Here is a 21,144-nt window from a genome sequence, read left to right as displayed (position 1 = left end):
ATTTCCTTTTTGGGGAAAATAAGCAATTATACTGTTTGGTATCTTCTAAGCAGCCTAGCGCACGAGGAAAATAATTTTCCCGTTTTTTTTTTTTGGTTCGGTTTTTTACACTTTAACCACTATAACTGAGTCATTTGTTACCAGATTTAAAAATAATAATAGCTTTTTCGAAAGATATTATTCACCCCTTTAAAAAAGGATCAATAGAATCGGTTGTGAAAAAAGAAGATATGCGTGTTTAAATTTACAAATGTAAGAAACCTAGATTTTCACTACTTTTACAGTGATAAAACAATAAAACGTAGTGACCCAAACGAACCAAATGTATTTTCGTTGTCCATGGACCAACACACGATAGAATTTTGTAACAGAACGCTTGAATATTTTCCTGCTCAACTTTTGTAGCACAGTGTCATTTATCGATATTTGCCAAAAAAAATTTGCGCAGTGTCAAGGGCAAAACTGCCTGAAGGAGCATTTCAATACTTTTGCGATGTACTAGAGGCTACAATTTTGGTATTTGTGTTGGATCGCAAATCTCAATGGCTTGGCTGCCAAAATATCCATAAAACGTCAATAAAAAACTTCAAGTCAAAATCGGGAGGCTCGATTTTCACCGTAGATCCCAGCAAAAATCCTCCTTACAAACCTCCTTTCCCACCCATTATTTTAACAAGGGCATGTCGCGCGAAATATCTGGTTATTTTGTAACCACTGTAAAAGTTAGCTAAGGTATCCACTGAAATAAGTAGATACTGAGTAGATTCTGACTACTTATTTCAGTGGTTACAAAATAACCAGATATTTCGCGCGACATGCCCTTGTTAAAATAATGGGTGGGAAAGGAGGTTTGTAATGAGGATTTTTGCTGGGATATATCGTCTAGTAGACATTTTTGCTCAGTTCAATCCAAGGAATCAGAAACGCGAAGGTGCATTAAGGTTTTTTTCCTTCCACGCAAATCGCCCGGCCTAATCGGTAGTCTATAAATTAGTCAATATATTACACGCTGCATTACCCGTAACTAGTGAATTGACCTCATAGGCAGGGAAGCCCATTTCCAGTGACAAAAGAAGGCTATAGGCTATTTTGTGTGCCATTTTTGGATGCAAAGTAACTAGGGTCAATGAGTAATTAGTTACATGCCTATGTCAAAGTAGACAATTGCTATTTATTGAACAACTGGGATTATGAAAATTCTCATTTGAGAAACAAATGTTCTCTTTTTTGTTGTCGGTGTGAAAAACTACTACAAAAGGGGCTCCCATCGCCTAGGCGTGTTCTATATTTTCAGCCCAAATTGTATTTGGTATTTTGGATTCCCAGTGGCGAAAAACTTCTCCACCAAAAATTGTGAACATTGGCCTACGTTTTAGTACAGCCCCATATAACGGTACCGCCCTATTTTAAGACATAAAAGGGTATAATATGACTTTTGGTGTGAATATTTCAATGTGGAGTGCAAACAATGTCGTTCACTTCTAACGACATAAAAATTTGTCCAGCCTTTAATTTTGTTTTTAAATAAAACAACAATAATTTTCAAACATTTCGTATAACTAAATTTAATATTCAAAGAAACGTACAAATATATTTATATAATACATCCAAACTTATATCTAAAAAAATAATATTAATTATAAAAAAACGATTGATGAGTTTTATTTAGAAAAAAATCGCAAAAATCTTTTAAATGCTTCATTTCCTTTTCTTTTAACAAAAAACGAAACTTATGATTAATACATACACACAAATATATATTTAAAATTATTAATAATAAATAATACGAACATTAATAAAAAAGGCACAAACTATGCAACAAAACAATGCAGTGTACGGCAACCGCCATTGAAGAAAATGTATCCGCCATGCGGTTACTACAACAATTCGGGGTTAAAAATTAGCCTTCGGTAGGTATATGTACAAAGTTAAACCCACAGGATGGTGTTTGAGTCTTCGTTATTCGATAAAGCGGAAAATCGTTGAAATTTCGTGCTGGCATTGTGATACGTCTTGGAGGGTGTTGTATCCCAGCGATGCGACATATCTTGAGAAGAATTTAAAGGTAAACCAACAACGTTGGCTTTTAGAGTTGAATTTCGACTATCAGTTGTGGATTCTTGGGATTGTTGTTGTTGCTGTTGTTGTTTGCTTTCGCTGCTGGCCTTTGGAGATTTCATTTCATTGCCCTTGGCATTTCGACATTTCTGAGGTGGCTTACTACAAAGCATGGTGGAGCTATGTGGCACCCCTAAGTCGGGAAATGAGCTTATTGAACTGAAACCACTTTCATCTTCTGTACTGGAACCAGCAGCCATAATATGTGGTTTATGTTGGGTCAGTATATTGTTGGGCGGTGAATGAAATGGCGTTGAGGGTTCTTCATCGGTTTCTAGTTTCGAAGAAGCCGATGAAGCTACAGACGAGGTGGAATGTACCGAACTATCGGTAGAACTGCGCAATGATAGGCGGGAGTCACGCATATTTGCAGAACGTAAGAAAAGCATGTCAGGGGCAAGCGTGTTGGGTGTGGCGGCAATGGTAGGCGAGGCTGCTGAGGAATCAGACGTTGTCGATCCAGCACAATTGGTGGCCAATGTAAGGCTTGTAGAATTGTGCATAGGTGCACCGGGAAGTGTGGCCACTGATGTTGTTGACATGGCTTTCGATATACGATTCATACCACCACAGTTAACCATCGAGTGGCGTTGTTGCTGGGGGTGATGGTGGGGATGCAAAATTTCCGATTGATGCTGTGATGTATTCAAAAGATTCTGAATGGTGCGTAAAAGACGAAAAGCCTCCTGGCCAAGTTTCTCATCGGCATCATCAGGTCCATTGTGGCCTCTAGAATCCTTGGCTTTCTTGGGTGAACGCCTCCTAAGAAATAATGAACACGTAGCAGTAAATTAAACAATGAAAGGAGAATTTGATTCAGCACTAACTTACCAGGTGAAATCCTTAAAAGCACTGTACGACTGAGATGGTGCCAGACTTGTCTCAAAATTATGATCATCTTTGCTGTGACGTCCAGCTGCAGAATTATTGGTTTTCTTCTTACTCTCAGTTTGCTTAAGATCAATGAGGTTTGTACTGCTGCGTACGCGTAAATATGATGCTGACGTATCGTCTTCCGCACCCGATTTTATGCCTTTGTCATGACCGCCACTGGATGCATTAACCTGATAGAGACTTTTCGAACGAGACATTTGTTCCATGCTCTCGTGTTTTTGAGCTGCCAATTGCTGCTGTTGTTGTATCTGTCTCTGTTTCTGATAACGTTCTAGAAATCTTGCAACTTCTTCCATAACAGCACGATACATATCGCAACTAGTTTCAACCTGCAAAGATATGGTGATGGAAAATTAATATCAGATTTGATCATGACCATTCTCATTTCATATGGAGCAAAGAGGGGGAAACAACACATGGACGATGCGTGTACAACCTCCAAAACACGTAAAATCTGGAGGTTCCTTAATATTGGGAATCTACCAAAATATAAATATAAACCTACTTTGATCATTTTCTTTGTGGAGCTTTTCTACCCAATGATAATCCGAAATACAAAGTTGCAGTTAATAAATAAAGGAACAGAGCGGTATCGTAGTACCTTCCAATCTGAGAACCCGCAGTACCTTGTCTATGTGGGGCTCAATTAAAACGTACATCTATACCCACAATTCTGTGTATACATGTTTTATACATACGTATACTGAATTCTAAATACCAAATTTAAACCAGTTATCTTGCCAAAAAATGCGGCTAAAACCGAAATCGGTAGGTACCGTTCAAAGGGGGATATATCACCAACGAAGACTAAACACCAAATTTTAGCCACTTCGGTGGAATATTGAAGCCACAACCTTTAAAATACAAAAAATCGTGAGGTAACTTTCTATGGGGGCTATATGAAGGCGTAAACCTATACCTACAAATTTCAGGTAAAAAGTTCTGCCCCGAACGAAGAGTAAATACCAAATTTCAGCCATTTCGATGGATTACTGTGGATTATTGAAAATACCGAATATCGGGAGGCACCGTTCTATGGGGGCTATATTAAGGCGTGGACCTGTAACGACACATTTCTGGGAGAAAGTTTAATATCACCAACGAAGACTAAATATCAACATTTCAGCCATTTCGGAGGAATACAGAGGCCACAATCTTGAAAATACCGAAAATCTCGAGGTACCTTTCTATGGGGGCTATACGAAGGCGTGGACCTATACCGACAATTTTCATATGGAAAGTTTAATATCACCAACGAAGACTAAATATCAACATTTCAGCCATTTCGGAGGAATACAGAGACCACAATCTTGAAAATACCGAAAATCTCGAGGTACCGTCCTATGGGGGCTATACGAAGGCGTGGACCTATACCGACAATTTTCATATGGAAAGTTTTATACCCCAAATAACGACTAAATACCGAATTTTAGCCATTTTGGTGGAATATTGAGACCAAAACCGTTAAAATACCGTAAATCAGTCAACGATGACTAAGTACCAAATTTCAGCCATTTCAGTGTGATAATGAAGCTAAAACCTTCAAAATACCGAAGATCCCATATCCTTGAGCTAGTATGAGTCGCACTCAGAGAAGTCTACGTGTCCCTTCGATATGAATTACTGTATGAATTACTATGGACTGCGTCAAGATGATATTTGTGTTCATCTTCACAAGGAGACCAGGTTGTTGTGTTGCAGCTGGCATGTTGTCAGCCGAGTCATTCTAACCATTACATTGTGCTAAGGACTTCAGTAGTGCGATTCTCTAACACATTTTTTGAGTTACCGACAAAAATCGGTAAAATTAATATGCTTATAAATTCGGTAATTAACGATATTTTTCGGTAAGTTTGCGACCAAGAGAAAATGGGACAAATATCTTAAAAAATCCTTAAAACGACGACGCGTCACCCGTCATTTTGTATGGGGGCTATACGAAAGCGTGGACCTATAGCCCGCTTTCAATACCACAAGTCCTACGTACATATAATAGATTTTTCCAAAATTTCATCCACTTAAGTCAATCCGTTCGGACGCTAGAGTGATTTCCACAGACGGACAGAGGGACGGACATGGCTATATCGATGTAGAATTGCACGCTGATCAAGAATATATATAGTTTGTCTACAATGATTACTTCGAGTAGTTACAAACGTAGTGACAAACTTAATATACCCCCATCCTATGGTGGAGGGTATAAAAATATGAAATAAATAAATAAAAAGACCTCTCTGGAAACGCTTTGTGTGTAGTGCTGGTGTGCACGAAAACTTTCGAACCGGATACTGCGTTGGTCCAAACTTTGTTTATCACAATATTTCTGCGGGCGTTGCACAGTGGTGGCACTCACATGGGAAGGTGTGACAAAAATACTTCTAAATGCTATATCGAACTGAAATTGTTATCAATGGGTCATAGTGGCCTATAAACACTCTACGTAAAATATTGGGGTCCTCGGTCCGAAAATTTCGCGTGTTTCCCAAGAAACGAATCATCTTGAATTTAAGTATTTTACTGTTACCAAGACATTGTTCAACCAAATTTGCTGTAATCCGGTACCAGGAGTTATTATTGTATTGTAAGCATCCCCACGAAAAATTTTCAGTATTGGTCCATGATTTGGTTTACTCCCCAATGATTTATATATCGATTTATTTGGGCAGATGTCAACCAAATATTCTAAGCGGCTATATTCTTATAATGATCTCAGACTTCAGAACATTATCTTATAAAGAAATGTCGTATCGGTCCACTTTTGACCACAGCCTCCATATAGGGTTACCATCTTTTTTGTACTTTATAAGATTTAACCGCATTTGTCTGCAGAATTACTTGTAATAATGCATTTTTTTACTCAATGCGGGGAAAAATCTACACTTTTTAGCGTGGTCCAACATTAGGGTGTCCCAAAAATAAAATAAATTATTTGTTAAAGTGATTACCCCCAAATCTTTTTTTCGCGAGTTTTCATTACAGGTCTAAGTTACCATGACCATAGAAATCGCTAATAGCACAAAAAACGTTATATTGAAACCAAATTTAAGAAAGGATAATAAAATTACTTAAAAGTATTCCCAAAAATATATATTCAGCAACTATAAAAGGGTGTTAAACTTTTGGTCATAACTGCCAAAACCGCAAATTTACGCAAAAAGTCTATACAGTTTTGAAATCAACAGACGCTAGGCTTCAATTTGGCACTAGTGGCCATTTGTTCGAATTTGTTGAAAGTGTCTAAAAGTTTAAGAAAATCCATACATCTATACCGCGAAAAATGGAAAAAATAAGTTGAGTTTCGAACAATTTGGAACGTTTTGAAGCTATTTGCATTTCTAAATTTTTGAAACGACAACATGATTTTTTTTGATTTTTGTCGTTGGGCGCATCCACTGTGAGTTGTATAAATTTCGACGATGGTGCTTTTCGGTCTACTCCTTCTGGTATTTTCCCCAAAATTTCAAGAATTTTACCTAAAGTGGTATGCGCGATTTTCTTGAACGGAGCAACAGATTTGGTCCAAACTTTGGATTTAGTAATATTTTGTCCAAACTTAGTGTTAGCTCAAAAAATGGACCATACTGGGGTAACTCCCTCACAAACCTTCAAAATAGTAGTTTAATACAGTTTAAGATCTGTTCGAGGATCCTTAGAAATTTTTACTAAAGGTATTCCTTGCGTTTAGAGCGGTTTTATGTTTTTCGTGGGCAAGTCCATATATCTTGAAAAAAGCTGAAAATTATACTGTGACGAACTGAAATGACTGGTGGGCGCAATATTTTTAGAAGGAATGACACCCAAAATAAAATCTACTTCCAAAATGAACTACGTCGGTCGGTAAATTTCTTCAGGTGCCTCCTCCGCAACACTTCTGATCAATGATAAAATCATATTTTGTATACGTCCGAAAAAGCCTACACAATTCTGAAAATCTCCTAATACATAGATTTGGGTTGAAGTATTTTGGTTTAGGGATAGGTAAGTCGACTTTCGATTAATCGATTAGTCGACTTTTTGCAGTTAAAAGTCTAAAAATCGTGGTCGACTTTTGGCTGGAGGGAAAATCGCATAATCGATTATCTTGTGATCGATTTTCGAGTTTGCCCATTGATTGCTAACTTAGCGGTTTTACAGTTTTGGCGGTTTTACATTTTCAAAAGAAAACTCGAAAATCGACGAATAATCGATCATAATCGATTTTCTGCGGTTATGAAAAAGTCGAAAGTCGAGTTTTATGACAAGTGAAATAATCGCCAGACCGAAAAATCGCATTTTTAGTTTTAGACCAAAATCGAAAAGTCGAAAAATCGATTATTGCTTTCCATTACCTATCCCTATTTTGGTTGTGTTGGTTTGCGGCAAATTGATACACATTTAGAAAAAAATAAATATTGATGTTATTGAAAAAAGACATATTAATAAGAAATTGGGGATGTTATTGAAAAATTACCGTGAAGATTGTAAGAGACAAAGAAAAAATTATGCTAAATTTAAGGAATTTGTTGACAGCACAACAAAAATATTTTACATCAGAAAATGTAAATGCCCCCTCAAAACAGCTCCATGTAATTGTGGCAAAATTCCTGACCGACTCCATGAATTCATGTTTGATCAGCATAACGAACGACGCCTTACAATACCTGAATATTTGCCAGTCGAAACTGTAATATCGACTTTGTTACCATCTTTAAATGTAGGTACATCATCTGATCCAATATTTGAACCAACCGCATCAGATGTACAGGAATTGGAAAGCTATGAACATCCTGGTTCGCAAATCCATACATCTACCTTGCGAAAAATATATTATCCACGATATAATACACCACGGTTTGCAATGATGTGCAATCGCTTTTGGGGTATCCGATCGATTAGCATCTGTTTTGGCTTCAGCTTTATTCGCAGACATACAGTATAAGGACGAGCAAGGTAAAGCCATTATTATGGATAAAAGAAAAGTGAGCCGAGAGCGTGAAAATGATGAATCATTGATCGCTTTTTCGTTTGATGGTCGCAAAAATGATTCATTAACTCGGGAGAAAATTGCTGTTAATTCCATAAACTTGACGGTAATACATATTTCCTTGGGGTGTATGTAAACTTTTGTCCCCATCATTTTTTGGTTTTTGAAAAATTTACCGTTAGTTGTATTATGGAATACACTTTTGTTGTATTAAATATAGTTTTTTAGCGAGGAGAAATAAAACTGTATATTTGGAATTTCATAAAAATCTTTACTTACCATAAAACCCGAGATTTAGGGGGTGTATGTAAACTTTTGTCCCTCTCTGTATATCACACCACAATGCGAAAAGAACCACACCTAGTAGTAGTACGTGATCCACATTCGTCATTAATTGGATATGTGAATTTAGAAAGCAAAGGCGAAACCTCCAAAGCAAAACAAGTCGAATTGATTGCCTTTTTCAAATCTCAAAATCTTTCACCTGAAACTTTAATTGGTGTCTGTAGTGATGGTGAGGTGGCAAACACTGGCACATCTGGAGGTGTATTGCGTCGCATTGGTTTATCTGTTTACTTCATTTCAACGAATTGCCTTTCCGACATCTGATCAATGCTGTCGAAGAATCGGTTACTACTGGACCCGCAAAAATCACAGGATCGTTAGCTCAAAGGATAGATATTTGCCATACATTAAAAGTAAATATCAAAACGATCTAGTTTTTTACAGTGTTTTTTATTTTGTTATTGAAATAATCGAAACATTTTTCAGGTTATCGATAAATTTCAACTTATTCCACTTGAACACTTTCCTCCAATGAGTACAGATGCTGAAAGTCAACTTTCCACGGACTTTAAATATCTATTCCAAATTGCCCAAGCCATTTCTAATGGTAGCTGCTCAATTAATCTTGCAAACATCAAAGCTGGACCAGTAGGACATTCGAGATGGATAACAAAAGCTAGTAGATTGCTCCGTTTGTATATTGAAACAAAAAACACATCCGAAAATTTACAAATTTTGGCAAGATATATCATGAAAGTTTATGTGCCCATGTATTTCAACGTCAAATAATACAATTCGGCTGTATACGGTAGTATTCTGCTTGGAAAATTCATCCAGTGGACGCAATATTTACCAGACAACTTACGTAACATCGTAAATCCCGTAATACAGAATAATTCCTATTTCGCACACAGTGAAAATGTTTTGTTGAGCATGTTATTCTATGATCGTAAAGACATTTGAAAAATGGCACTCAAAACAATATTCTATATTAGAGACAATGTATGCGATTTAACTGAGCTTCGCGAATATATAAAACCAAACATCAATTTTGATTGTACGGATTACCTTCAAATGATCGATTTAGAGGATAGATCATTGTTTGAATCACCATTTACCAGGAAAATACCGTATGATCCACCATTTCCAGACCTTGTCATATTCAAGGTACGGAGCGTATTGTCCAGCTGCTAGCTAGTGTTGCTAAGCGCTCAATCGAAAAAAACCGTGAAGTTATACTGGCATCTGTATCTGAATGGCGAATGAAAACGCCTCGTATGGAATCTCGAAAAGATTTGGAAGGTAATCTTTGAATGAAAAATACACTAAATTGGAATTTTTGGTGTGAAATCTTTTAAAAAATAATTGCTTACTTTCAATTTGATTCAAGCCAATACAATAACTTTGTACTTTAACTGAATTTATCATAATTTTAAAAATAAATATTGATCAAAACTTAAGGTTATCCATGATCAAGAAAATCCTCCACAAAAAATGGTTGTAATAGGACCACGTTTTGTTCTTAAAACGTCAAAACACCTGAAATCGGGAGGCACCATAACACAACGTGGATCCATGCCCATAATTTTTGGTGGAAACGTTTCTTGATCACTGGGAACCCTAAATGTCAAATTATAGCGCATCCACCAAAAAAATTTAGCAATAAAAGTCAAATTATCCCAAATCGGGCGGCACCGTTATATGGAGGATATACGAAAACATGGACCTATGTCCACAATTTTTGGTGGAGAAGTTTTTTGGCCTCTAGGAACCCTAAATGTCAAATTATACCTCATTCAAAAAATCTAGTTAAAAACGTCAAAATGGCTTAAATCGGGCGATACCGTTACATGGGGGCTATACCAAAACGTGGACCGATATAATCCATCTTCCATCCAAAAAACCTAAATTTACAAAATTTCAGCGTCCTATCTCATTTTTGTGGATGCTAGAGTGATTAGCACAGACGGACTGAGAGCCGGACTTTCATAAAAAACAAAAAAGTTAAAACACAAAAAATTGCATAGCTCCTCTATTTTTCAACCGACTTCATTGGTTTTTACCGTTTTCGGAAGCTTATTTAATTTCCTTTTTGGGGAAAAAGAGTAATTATTATATATATATCTTCTAAGCAGCCTAGCGCACGAGGAAAATAATTTTCCCGTTTTTTTTTGGTTCGGTTTTTTAGACTTTAACCACTATAACTGAGTCATTTGTTACCCGATTAAAAAAAATAATAGCTTATTCGAAAGATATTATTCACCCTTTTAAAAGAAGGATCAATAGAAATCCGTTGTGAAAAAAAGAAGATATGCGCGTTTAAATTTGCAAATGTAAGAAACCTAGATTTTCACTATTTTTACCGTCATAAAACAATAAAACGTAGTGACCCAAACGAACCAAAGGTATTTTTGTTGTCCATGGACCAACACACGATAGAATTTTGTAACAGAACGCTTGAATATTTTTCTGCTCAACTTTTGTAGCACAGAGTCATTTATCGACATTTGCCAAAAAAATGTGCACAGTCTCAAGATCAAAACTGCCTGAAGGAGCATTTCAATACTTTTGCGATGTACTAGAGGCTACAATTTTGGCCTTTGTGTTGGATCGCAAATCTCAATGGTTTGGCTGCCAAAATATTCAAAAAACGTCAATAAAAAACTTCAAGTCAAAATCGGTAGGCTCGATTTTCACCGTAGATATATCGTCTAGTAGACGTTTTTACTCAGTTCAATCCAAGGAATCAGAAACGCGAAGGGCCCATTAAGTTTTTTTCCTTCCACACAAATCGCCCCGACCTAATCGGTAGTCTATAAATTAGTCAATATATTACACGCTGCATTACCCGTAACTAGTGAATTGACATGATAGGCAGGGAAGCCCATTTCCAGTGACAATAGAAGGCTATAGGCTATTTTGTGTGCCATTTTTGGATACAAAGTAACTAGGATCAATGAGTAATTAGTTACATGCCTATGTCAAAGTAGACAATTGCTACTTATTGAACAACTGGGATTATGAAAATTCCCATTTGAGAAACAAATGTTCTCTTTTTTGTTGTCGATGTGAAAAACTACTACAAAAGGGGCTCCCATCGCCCAATAGAAAATCGAGTCTTCGATGACATTTTCGTCGACGATTCGTTGACGAATGTTCCGAAATTGTCATGTACGACAACTTGCATGACCATGTCTTGCATTGTGTCTTGGCAACAAACCAAAAAAAGTTCAAAAGTGTGCTTTGAAACAATTGTATACATATTTATTCAGATATACAATTTTTGATTTGTAATAAATGTAAAATTGGGTGCCACCGTGGTGCAATGGTATGCACGCCCGCCTTGCACGCAGAAGGTCGGGGGTTCGATTCCCCGGCCAGGCAACATCAAACATTTTTCAACGGTGACAAAATACCCCTCAGTAATGTTGGCGACATTTCCTGAGTATTTCAGCCTTGAAAAACTTCTCCAAAAGTGGTGTCTTAAGACACGCCGTTCGGACTCGGCGATAAACAGTAGGTCCCATATCATTGAGCTAAATATGAATCGGGGTGCACTCATTGATATGAGAGAAGTCTCCCTTGTCCCGTATGGGATGTTGTGGAACAATGTTTTTTTTTGTTAATAAATGTAAAATTATAAAGTCACAAAATTCGGACACCGCGTTACCGATTAAACATTTTTATTTATACAACCTGAATTATGTAGAAAACGGCAAGTTAAAATAAATAGAATTAAATACTTTAGAATTTATTATAGTTATTTTTTGAATAGGTGCATTTACGTTGAAGAACATTGAAAATTCCAGCGACTGTAAAATACAACGCCTGCGGTATATGGTAAGATTTTAGGATCTTTAGGAGATATTCACAATATTTATTTAAAATCATTTCTTTTTGCAGAATCCAAAAATAAGAGGAGGTCGCCTTTCGGTCGGCTGGGGTAAGAAGTGTAAGGCGTGGGAGCTAAGTATTATTAATTATTGAACTAATTTATTTTGTAAAATTCATATATTTTACAATTAAATAAAAATTAAAATTTGACACACGACAACATAAACGAAGTTGTCTTTAGTTGGGTCGTCGATGACTAGTAGCAAGACAGGTCGGTGAAACAGTCGTCGACGGAATACGGGGATTTTAGTCATCTAGATCGTCGTCGACGACAACTTCGCTTACCCTGTCGCCCAAGTTGTCGTGCATGAATACTGGGACACTTGTGTAAAAATGTCGTCAACGATCCCAAAGGGCTGTCTGCAAAGAGTTGTGAACGAATTGGAAATGTCGTGCACGGTTCATCAATGTTGTCTTAAAGACACTTTCTGCTGGGCGCCTAGGCGTGTTCTATATTTTCAGCCCAAATTGTATTTGGTATTTTGGATTCCCAGTGGCGAAAAACTTCTCTACCAAAAATTGTGGACATTGGTCTGCGTTTTAGTACAGCAACATATAACGGTACCGCCCTATTTTAAGACCTAAAAGGGTATAATATGACTTTTGGTGTTCCCAGTGGTCAGGTAAAGAAACTAATTATTTGATTTTAGTTCAGAATATTTCAATAAGGAGTGTAAACAATGTCGTTCACTTCTAACGACATAAAAATTTGTCCAGCCTTTAATTTTGTTTTTAAATAAAACAACAATAATTTTCAAACATTTCGTATAACTAAATTTAATATTCAAAGAAACGTACAAATATATTTATATAATACATCCAAACTTATATCTAAAAAATAATATTAATTATAAAAAAACGATTGATGAGTTTTATTTAAAAAAATCGAAAAATCTTTTAAATGCTTCATTTCCTTTTCTTTTAACAAAAAAACGAAACTTATAATTAATACATACACACACAAATATATATTTAAAATTATTAATAATAAATAATACGAAAATTAATAAAAAAAGGCACAAACTATGCAACAAAACAATGCAGTGTACGGCAACCGAAATTGAAGAAAACGTATCCGCCATGCGGTTACTACAACAATTCGGGGTTAAAAATTAACCTTCGAATACTGCCCGGTAGGTATATGTACAAAGTTAAACCCACAGGACGGTGTTTGAGTCTTCGTTATTCGATAAAGCGGAAAATCGTTGAAATTTCGTGCTGGCATTGTGATACGTCTTGGAGGGTGTTGTATCCCAGCAATGCGACATATCTTGAGAAGAATTTAAAGGTAAACCAACAACGTTGGCTTTTAGAGTTGAATTTCGACTATCAGTTGTAGATTCTTGGGATTGTTGTTGTTGCTGTTGTTGTTTGCTTTCGCTGCTGGCCTTTAGAGATTTCATTTCATTGCCCTTGGCATTTCGACATTTCTGAGGCGGCTTACTACAAAGCATGGTGGAGCTATGTGGCACCCCTAAGTCGGGAAATGAGCTTATTGAACTGAAACCACTTTCATCTTCTGTACTGGAACCAGCAGCCATAATATGTGGTTTATGTTGGGCCAGTATGTTGTTGGGCGGTGAATGAAATGGCGTTGAGGGTTCTTCATCGGTTTCTAGTTTCGAAGAAGCCGATGAAGCTACGGACGAGGTGGAATGTACCGAACTATCGGTAGAACTGCGCAATGATAGGCGGGAGTCACGCATGTTTGCAGAACGTAAGAAAAGCATATCAGGGGCAAGAGTGTTGGGTGTGGCGGCAATGGTAGGCGAGGCTGCTGAGGAATCAGAAGTTGACGATCCAGCACAATTGGTGGCCAAAGTAAGGCTTGTAGAATTGTGCATAGGTGCACCGGGAAGTGTGGCCACTGATGTTGTTGACATGGCTTTCGATATACGATTCATACCGCCACAATTAGCCATCGAGTTGCGTTGCTGCTGGGGGTGATGGTGAGGATGCAAAATTTCCGATTGATGCTGTGATGTATTCAAAAGATTCTGAATGGTGCGTAAAAGACGAAAAGCCTCTTGGCCAAGTTTCTCATCTGCATCATCAGGTCCATTGTGGCCTCTTGAATCCTTGGCTTTCTTGGGTGAACGCCTCCTGAGAAATAATGAGCCCAAAAAAGTGAATTAAATAATGAAACAAAAATTTGACTCAACGCTAACTTACCAGGTGAAATCCTTAAAAGCACTGTACGAATGAGATGGTGCCAGACTTGTCTCAAAATTATGATCATCTTTGCTGTGACGTCCAGCTGCAGAATTATTGGTTTTCTTCTTACTCTCAGTTTGCTTAAGATCAATGAGGTTTGTACTGCTGCGTACGCGTAAATATGATGCTGACGTATCGTCTTCCGCACCTGATTTTATGCCTTTGTCATGACCGCCACTAGGTGCATTAACCTGGTAGAGACTTTTCGAACGAGACATTTGTTCCATGCTCTCGTGTTTTTGAGCTGCCAATTGCTGCTGTTGTTGTATCTGTCTCTGTTTCTGATAACGTTCTAGAAATCTGGCAACTTCTTCCATAACAGCACGATACATATCGCAACTAGTTTCAACCTGCAAAGATACGGAGATGGAATATTAATATCAGATTTGATCATGACCATTCTCATTTCATATGGAGCAAAGAGGGGGAAACAACACATGGACGATGCGTGTACAACCTCCAAAACACGTCAAATCTGGAGGTACATTCATATTGGGAATCTACCAAAATATAAATATAAACCTACTTTGATAATTTTCTTTGTGGAGCTTTTCTACCCAATGATAATCCGAAATACAAAGTTGCAGCTAACACGTTCGCGGACGTGAATGCTATAGCATTCCGATGCAAAATGACGTGAATGCTATTGCATTCACATTGTCAGCCAATTTTTGTTCGTTTACTTGTATACAATCTTAAGTTTTGGTGATTAATATACATAAAACGATTTATTTCAACAAGATATATTCTATAATAAATAAAAAATAATAATAATCAATAATTAATAAATAAAAAAAACTAATTTCGAAAATAATTGGGTGTCATTTTTTCACCTCTCTAAATTTGCTTGCGTCCGCGAACGTGTTAATAAATAAAGAGAACAGAGCGGTATCGTAGTACCTTCCAATCTGAGAACCCGCAGTACCTTGTTCTTGGGGGGGGGGGGTTTGCTCAATTAGAACGTGCATCTATACCCACAATTCTGTGTATACATGTTTTATACGTATACTGAATTCTAAAAAATGAATTCTAAATACCGTTCAAAGGGGGATATATCACCAACGAAGCCTAAATACCAAATTTTAGCCACTTCGGTGGAATATTGAAGCCACAACCTTTAAAATACAAAAAAATCGCGAGGTAACTTTCTATGGGGGCTATATGAAGGCGTAAACCTATACCTACAAATAAATTTCAGGTAAAAAGTTCTGCCCCCAACGAAGACTAAATACCAAATTTTAGCCATTTCGATGGATTATTGTGGATTATTGAAAATACCGATTATCGGGAGGCACCGTTCTATGGGGGCTATATTAAGGCGTGGACCTGTAAAGACAAATTTCTGGGAGAAAGTTTAATATCACCAACGAAGACTAAATATCAACATTTCAGCCATTTCGGAGGAATACAGAGGCCACAATCTTGAAAATACCGAAAATCTCGAGGTACCGTCCTATGGGGGCTATACGAAGGCGTGGACCTATACCTGTACCTATAAATTTCATATGGAAAGTTTTATACCCCAAATAAAGACTAAATACCGAATTTTAGCCATTTCGGTGGAATATTGAGACCACAACCGTTAAAATACCGTAAATCGGGAGGTACCGTTCTGTGGGAGCTGTATGTTGGCGTGGTCTATACCGACATACTTCTGGGAAAAATTTTATACTCCCAACGATGACTAAGTACCAAATTTCAGCCATTTCAGTGTGATAATGAAGCTAAAACCTTCAAAATACCGAAGATCCCATATCCTTGAGCTAGTATGAGTCGCACTCAGGGAAGTCTATGTGCATGGGGGTACATATGTATGAATTACTATGGGCTGCGTCCAGATGATATTTGTGTTCATCTTCACAAGGAGACCAGGCTGTTGTGTTGCAGCTGGCATGTTGTCAGCCGAGTCATTCTAACCATTACATTGTGCTAAGGACTTCAGGTGCTATCGTGAGAACATCCAAGTCATCATTCTATCGGAGGTCAACCGACTGTCGATAGAGAATTCTCTGAACACCGTGCATCAACATGTGGTCTCCTAATTCATAAATGGCTACATATGCAAGAAATCCTTAACCAACATATTCCAATCATTTTGGGATAAATATTATTTGTTATTACCTAAGATTCAATAAAAAAGCTTCCGCGCAAAAACCTTTTAATGTTTATATTTTTCAAAACTTTTGAAAATTTTTTGAAGTCACTGTAAGCAGATATTTAACTGAAAACAAAATATAGGGGCTCACGACATAAACAAAATGACATAACCGTTTGTTTCTCACTAATTATACCCTCAGCCTTTAGGCTAAGGAGTGTATATACACTTTGATACGATGAAAATGTGCCTCATTGAAATAATGGTTTTAGACCCCAAGTATTTTTGGACGAAATGTGTTTCAGACAATTTGGAGTCGATCTAGCCATGTCCGTCCGTATGTCTGTCCTGCTGGCTGGAGCGCACGATAACTCTCGAACGGATGAACCGATTCGGTTCAAATTTTGGCTTTCGTAATATTTTGCCCAAACATACTTTAAGTTTGAAGATAAGCCATATCGGTCCACTCCTTCAGGTACCTCCCCCACAAAAGTTCAAAAATGTTCGGAAAAATTGTTCGTACGGTAATTCTTGAAGGGAGTGGCCGAATTGGTATATACTTTACACATCCTAATATATCTACCAGATATAGATCAGGTTCAAATATGGACTATATTTGTCCACTCCATCCGGTACCTCCCACACAAAATTTTTGATAAGTTCACTTTAAGACCTGCTATCGAATCACTTTGATTTTTGTTGAAGCAATTTGCATTCGCTGCCTCAATTACGATGGTAAAAGTTTTTTTAGGGGCAAGTTCATACTTCTTGAGCAAACAGTCCGAAGAGTGTAAAAACCCCCTATGGCACCATATGTTGTGGCTGGAGATCCACTTCTATAACGGTCAATGTCGATCCATTCCTTTTAGTATCTCTTCCTCAAGACTTTTGATCTTTAATCCTAATCAAAATTTTTGTCGGTTCAAAAGCCCAACATTTTTAAAACCCCCTAAATACATACGTATTTTGGAAAAAAATTGTTTCAATATACACAGGCTGAGGGTATATCTCTGTCGGCAAAGCCGACTGATACTTTTTTACTTGTTTTATCATCGTATATATATAATTTTATAGTATATATAACTTTACTAGCAAAATGCCCGCTACTTCGTATGCGGAAAGGGAATACGTCCTGTAACAGTAGCATTCTCAACTCTTAGAGGGACGCATTGTACAACTGAACTCTGTCGGAATATTTTATATCACCAACGAAGACTTCCAGCCAATTTTCAGCCACTTCAAAATTACAAAAATCGGACGCCACCATTCTATGGGAGTTATACCAAAATAATATATCGTCTGCTCCGTCGGAAAATGTCGTAAGTCCACTTTTTGTGGAAATCGCGTTTTTGTTACAGGATGATAGTACAAGTCAAAACACGTCGTATGATTAAAAAAATGGTAGTATGTCGCGTTTTTCTATACGTTTTGGCCCTGTCGGAAAAGGTCGTAAGTCCACAAAACGTACAAATTTGAGTACGAAAATGTCGTAAGTCCACAGGAAAATTTATACTTTAAAAGAATACTACAGCTAATGTAGTTCAGATATAATGTTTAACGTCATCCATGGTTGAGGTACAATGAAAAGAACTAGCCTACACCTTTGGATGATAATCGGATGATATTTAGCGGAGCCTGTGGACCAAGCTGTTTAACAAAAATGTGATAATTTTTATATTGCAACGAAAATTTACATTTGAAATCTATTTTCCCCTATAAGCGAACTGATTATGAAAGATGGACTTCTGGCCTTTTCATTGATACAATTTGGATGCTGTATGTGTTCAAATACCTCATATATTGAAAAATTTTTAAAAAAATCAAAATTGTTACTGTTTTTACTGTCGTATATCTAACTTAACTTTAACAACTGGTAATTTGTGGTTTCTCTAGGGACATTTATTCACATAACGAGATTAGTTTGTATTCTGAATTCAATAAAGTAATACTTCCTAACGGACGGGTAAGTGCAATGTTTATATTATTAAATGATTCTAAAACAATAATTGATTGAAATCAGTATGAATTTGGAATGGAATTAGACGATGGTGTCATGGGTCTAGTTCCCTACGCTTTTCACAGTGATTCTGAAAGCTCTGATGATAAACTTCCTAAACGCCGGACGACATTACATGCTGAAGATTCTACATCGTTTGCAAACAAAAACAAAAGACGCAAGGAGTTGGGGCAGAAATACTTGGGAAGACAAAAAAGGACACTATTTGGGATTACAATGTAGCTAAGAAACCACGTACACTAAACACACTAAATATTAGCCGAACCGGTCCACGTTGCTGGCCCTTGAAACAGTTTATGTTACCTTTTCTTATGTCAATTATATTTTTTGCATAACAAACTAGTTAGGATATGCAAGTGACTATCAATAACAAGTAAGAACGTCGTTAAAATCGGCCAGGCCGAACTTGTTATACCCTCCATCATGGATTGTATTGAATTTTACCTCAATTAGTTTCCTTTCGTTTAAGGAGTAGATTAAATACCAAATTTCAGCGATTCGGTAAAACAATGTGGCTAACCTTCAAAATACCGAAATTTGGGAGGCAGCGTTCTATGTGCTATATGAAGGCATGGACCTATATAGACAAATTTATGGGAGAAAGTTTTATACCCCAAACGAAGAATAAACACCAAATTTCAGCCATTTCGGTGTGATAATGATGCTAAAACCTTCAAAATACCGGAAATCGGGAGGTTCCGTTCTATGGGGGCTATATGAATGCGTGGACCTATACAGACAACATTCTAGAGGAAAGTTGTATACCCCAACGAAGACTAAATACCAAATTTGATGGAATAATGAAGCTAAATCCTATATCAAAACGTGGACCGATATACACCCTTTTTAATACCAAACATCCTAGAAGTAATAAAAGCTTCTATAACAAATCACGAAGATCTATATTAAAAATTTATACCGACTTAGAATTTTACTCTGATCAAGAATATACATATATAATTTATACGGTCTCCGCTGAATATATCGATATGTTACAAACTGAATAACACATTTAATTATACCCTCCATATTATGTTGGTGTCGATATGCGATTTTAACATACCGCCAAATAACTGATGACTTGACTCATGCCGACTGTGTCCACCTTTATATAATGTATCTCATATACCTATAGCTATCGATATGTTGCCTTCTAATTTTAGCACTTGCTTTCCAATAAGACCAAAGCTTCGGTATGCATAACATCTGGTATTTCCATTGATTTGTAGCATATTTAAGAAAGTGGTAGTGGTCGGGTGTTATTGCTAAAATATGTACCCCGGATTAAGGGTACATCACCAGGTTAAATTGCAAGCTTCTTCTTTGTCTTAAATTCAATTCATTCTTAAAATTTCGCGCCGATCGGAATATTACTGCGATCTACAGGACAGCTACAAAGTCGGGAAAAAATTGAGGGTTTGGTCCATTTCACACCTTTCGATCATAACCAACATCTAATGGGGCACTTCTGGTCGAAACCCGACCTCTCCACAAAATTTAGTGACAATCGGTACAGAATTGAGGCCTGGAGTTTTATTTAAATTGTGATGGAGGGACACACATAGCTAGATCGCTTTATCTCGTCAAGATATGAAAAAATTGCAAGGGGAGGAGGTCTACGACGAATACTTCGCGATGTTACACGAATATTGGACAAAACAAACTTATAATATCCTTTCCACATTGTTTTGTAAAGTATAAATATTTTATTTTAAAAACGTCCGTAAATTGTTGGAAAATGTCGTAAGTCCCTACAAAAATACAAAACTGTACAAGGAAAAGGTCGTAAGTCCAAAGACATCCAATTATCTCCCATACGCGACGGAATTTTATCAAACAAAGTACAGGTATTGAAGCGGAATAAATGAACGAAGAATACTGCTTTTACCACCATAATAAAATCTTTAATACAGAAAGCGCTGGAATGTTTTTACTTCCTCCTGAAAAATTTATTGAGAGGGACTTACGACCTTTTCCGACGGAGCAGACGATATGTATATAAAACAAGTAAGAATAGCGTTAAGTTCGGTCGGGTCGAACTTTTTATACCCTCCACCACAAATTTCAGCCATGTCGGTGGATTAATGTGGCCACAACCTTCAAAATACCGAAATTCGGAAGGTATCGTTCTATGGGGGCTATATAATGGCGTGGACCTATACCTACAAATTTCTGGAGGAAAGTTTTATACGCCTAAAGAAGACTAAATACCAAATTTCAGCCATCTCGGTGTGATAATGAGGCTAAAACGTTCAAAATATCGAAATCGGGAGATATTGTATTATGGGGGCTATATCAACACGTGGACCTATATAAACATTTTATGGTAGAAATGTTTCTTAGCCTCTGAAAACACAAAATACAAAGTTACAACCGAGTCTTTGGTCAAATGGGTCTAATACATTCAAAATATATTAAAATGACGCGTACTTTATAAGGGGCCTTATGTGGGGGCTATACCAAAACGTGGACCTATATAACCCAACATTGGTAGGAATGTTTTCTGGCCTCTGAAGACACAAAATACCAAATTACAACCAATTCTGTGGTCAAATACGTTCAAAATATATTAAAATGACGCGTACTTTATATGGGGCCTTATATGGGGACTATACCAAAACGTGGACCTATATAACCCAACTTTGGTAGGAATATTTTTTGGCC

The 21,144-nt window shown here is 37.0% G+C and overlaps 2 protein-coding genes and 1 long non-coding RNA gene across 3 annotated transcripts in view; 1 reads left to right on the top strand and 2 right to left on the bottom strand.

Annotated features, from left to right (window-relative positions):
- Positions 1-1,673: 1,673 nt before the first annotated feature.
- On the bottom strand, positions 1,674-6,935 carry LOC141400715 (uncharacterized). Its single transcript, XM_073980159.1, has 3 exons — positions 6,931-6,935; positions 2,950-3,341; positions 1,674-2,880 (listed from the first exon to the last, which is right to left on the bottom strand). The coding sequence occupies exons 2-3, from the start codon at positions 3,321-3,323 to the stop codon at positions 1,929-1,931; spliced, it is 1,326 nt and encodes a 441-aa protein (XP_073836260.1). The 5' UTR covers positions 3,324-3,341; positions 6,931-6,935; the 3' UTR covers positions 1,674-1,928.
- Positions 6,936-8,435: 1,500 nt separating this feature from the next.
- Positions 8,436-13,016, top strand: LOC141400714 (uncharacterized). The gene is made up of 2 exons (XR_012412182.1): positions 8,436-12,100; positions 12,164-13,016. It is a non-coding gene; the product is annotated as an uncharacterized lncRNA (long non-coding RNA).
- The window catches only part of LOC141400713 (uncharacterized), a 231,097-nt gene continuing 222,858 nt past the window's right edge, over positions 12,906-21,144 (bottom strand). The window contains exons 3-4 of the mRNA XM_073980157.1: positions 14,327-14,718; positions 12,906-14,257 (exon numbers count right to left, since the gene is read on the bottom strand). Of these exons, the coding sequence (XP_073836258.1) occupies positions 13,306-14,257; positions 14,327-14,718 (1,344 nt within the window). The 3' untranslated portion in view covers positions 12,906-13,305. The remainder of the gene's footprint in view (positions 14,258-14,326; positions 14,719-21,144) is intronic.

The sequence above is a fragment of the Musca autumnalis genome, unplaced genomic scaffold (assembly GCF_047663935.1).
Source record: "Musca autumnalis isolate F117 unplaced genomic scaffold, ASM4766393v1 scaffold_4, whole genome shotgun sequence".
In the NCBI taxonomy this organism is placed as follows: domain Eukaryota; kingdom Metazoa; phylum Arthropoda; class Insecta; order Diptera; family Muscidae; genus Musca; species Musca autumnalis.
This window is presented reverse-complemented; position numbering and strand designations above follow the sequence as displayed.

Excerpts from the sequence above, each read along its gene's own strand:
- LOC141400715 (XM_073980159.1), bottom strand. The coding sequence starts at position 3,323 with ATGTATCGTGCTGTTATGGAAGAAGTTGCAAGATTTCTAGAACGTTAT. Across the intron at positions 2,881-2,949 it reads GCTTTTAAGGATTTCACCTG|GAGGCGTTCACCCAAGAAAG; the intron begins GTAAGTTAGTGC and ends ATTATTTCTTAG.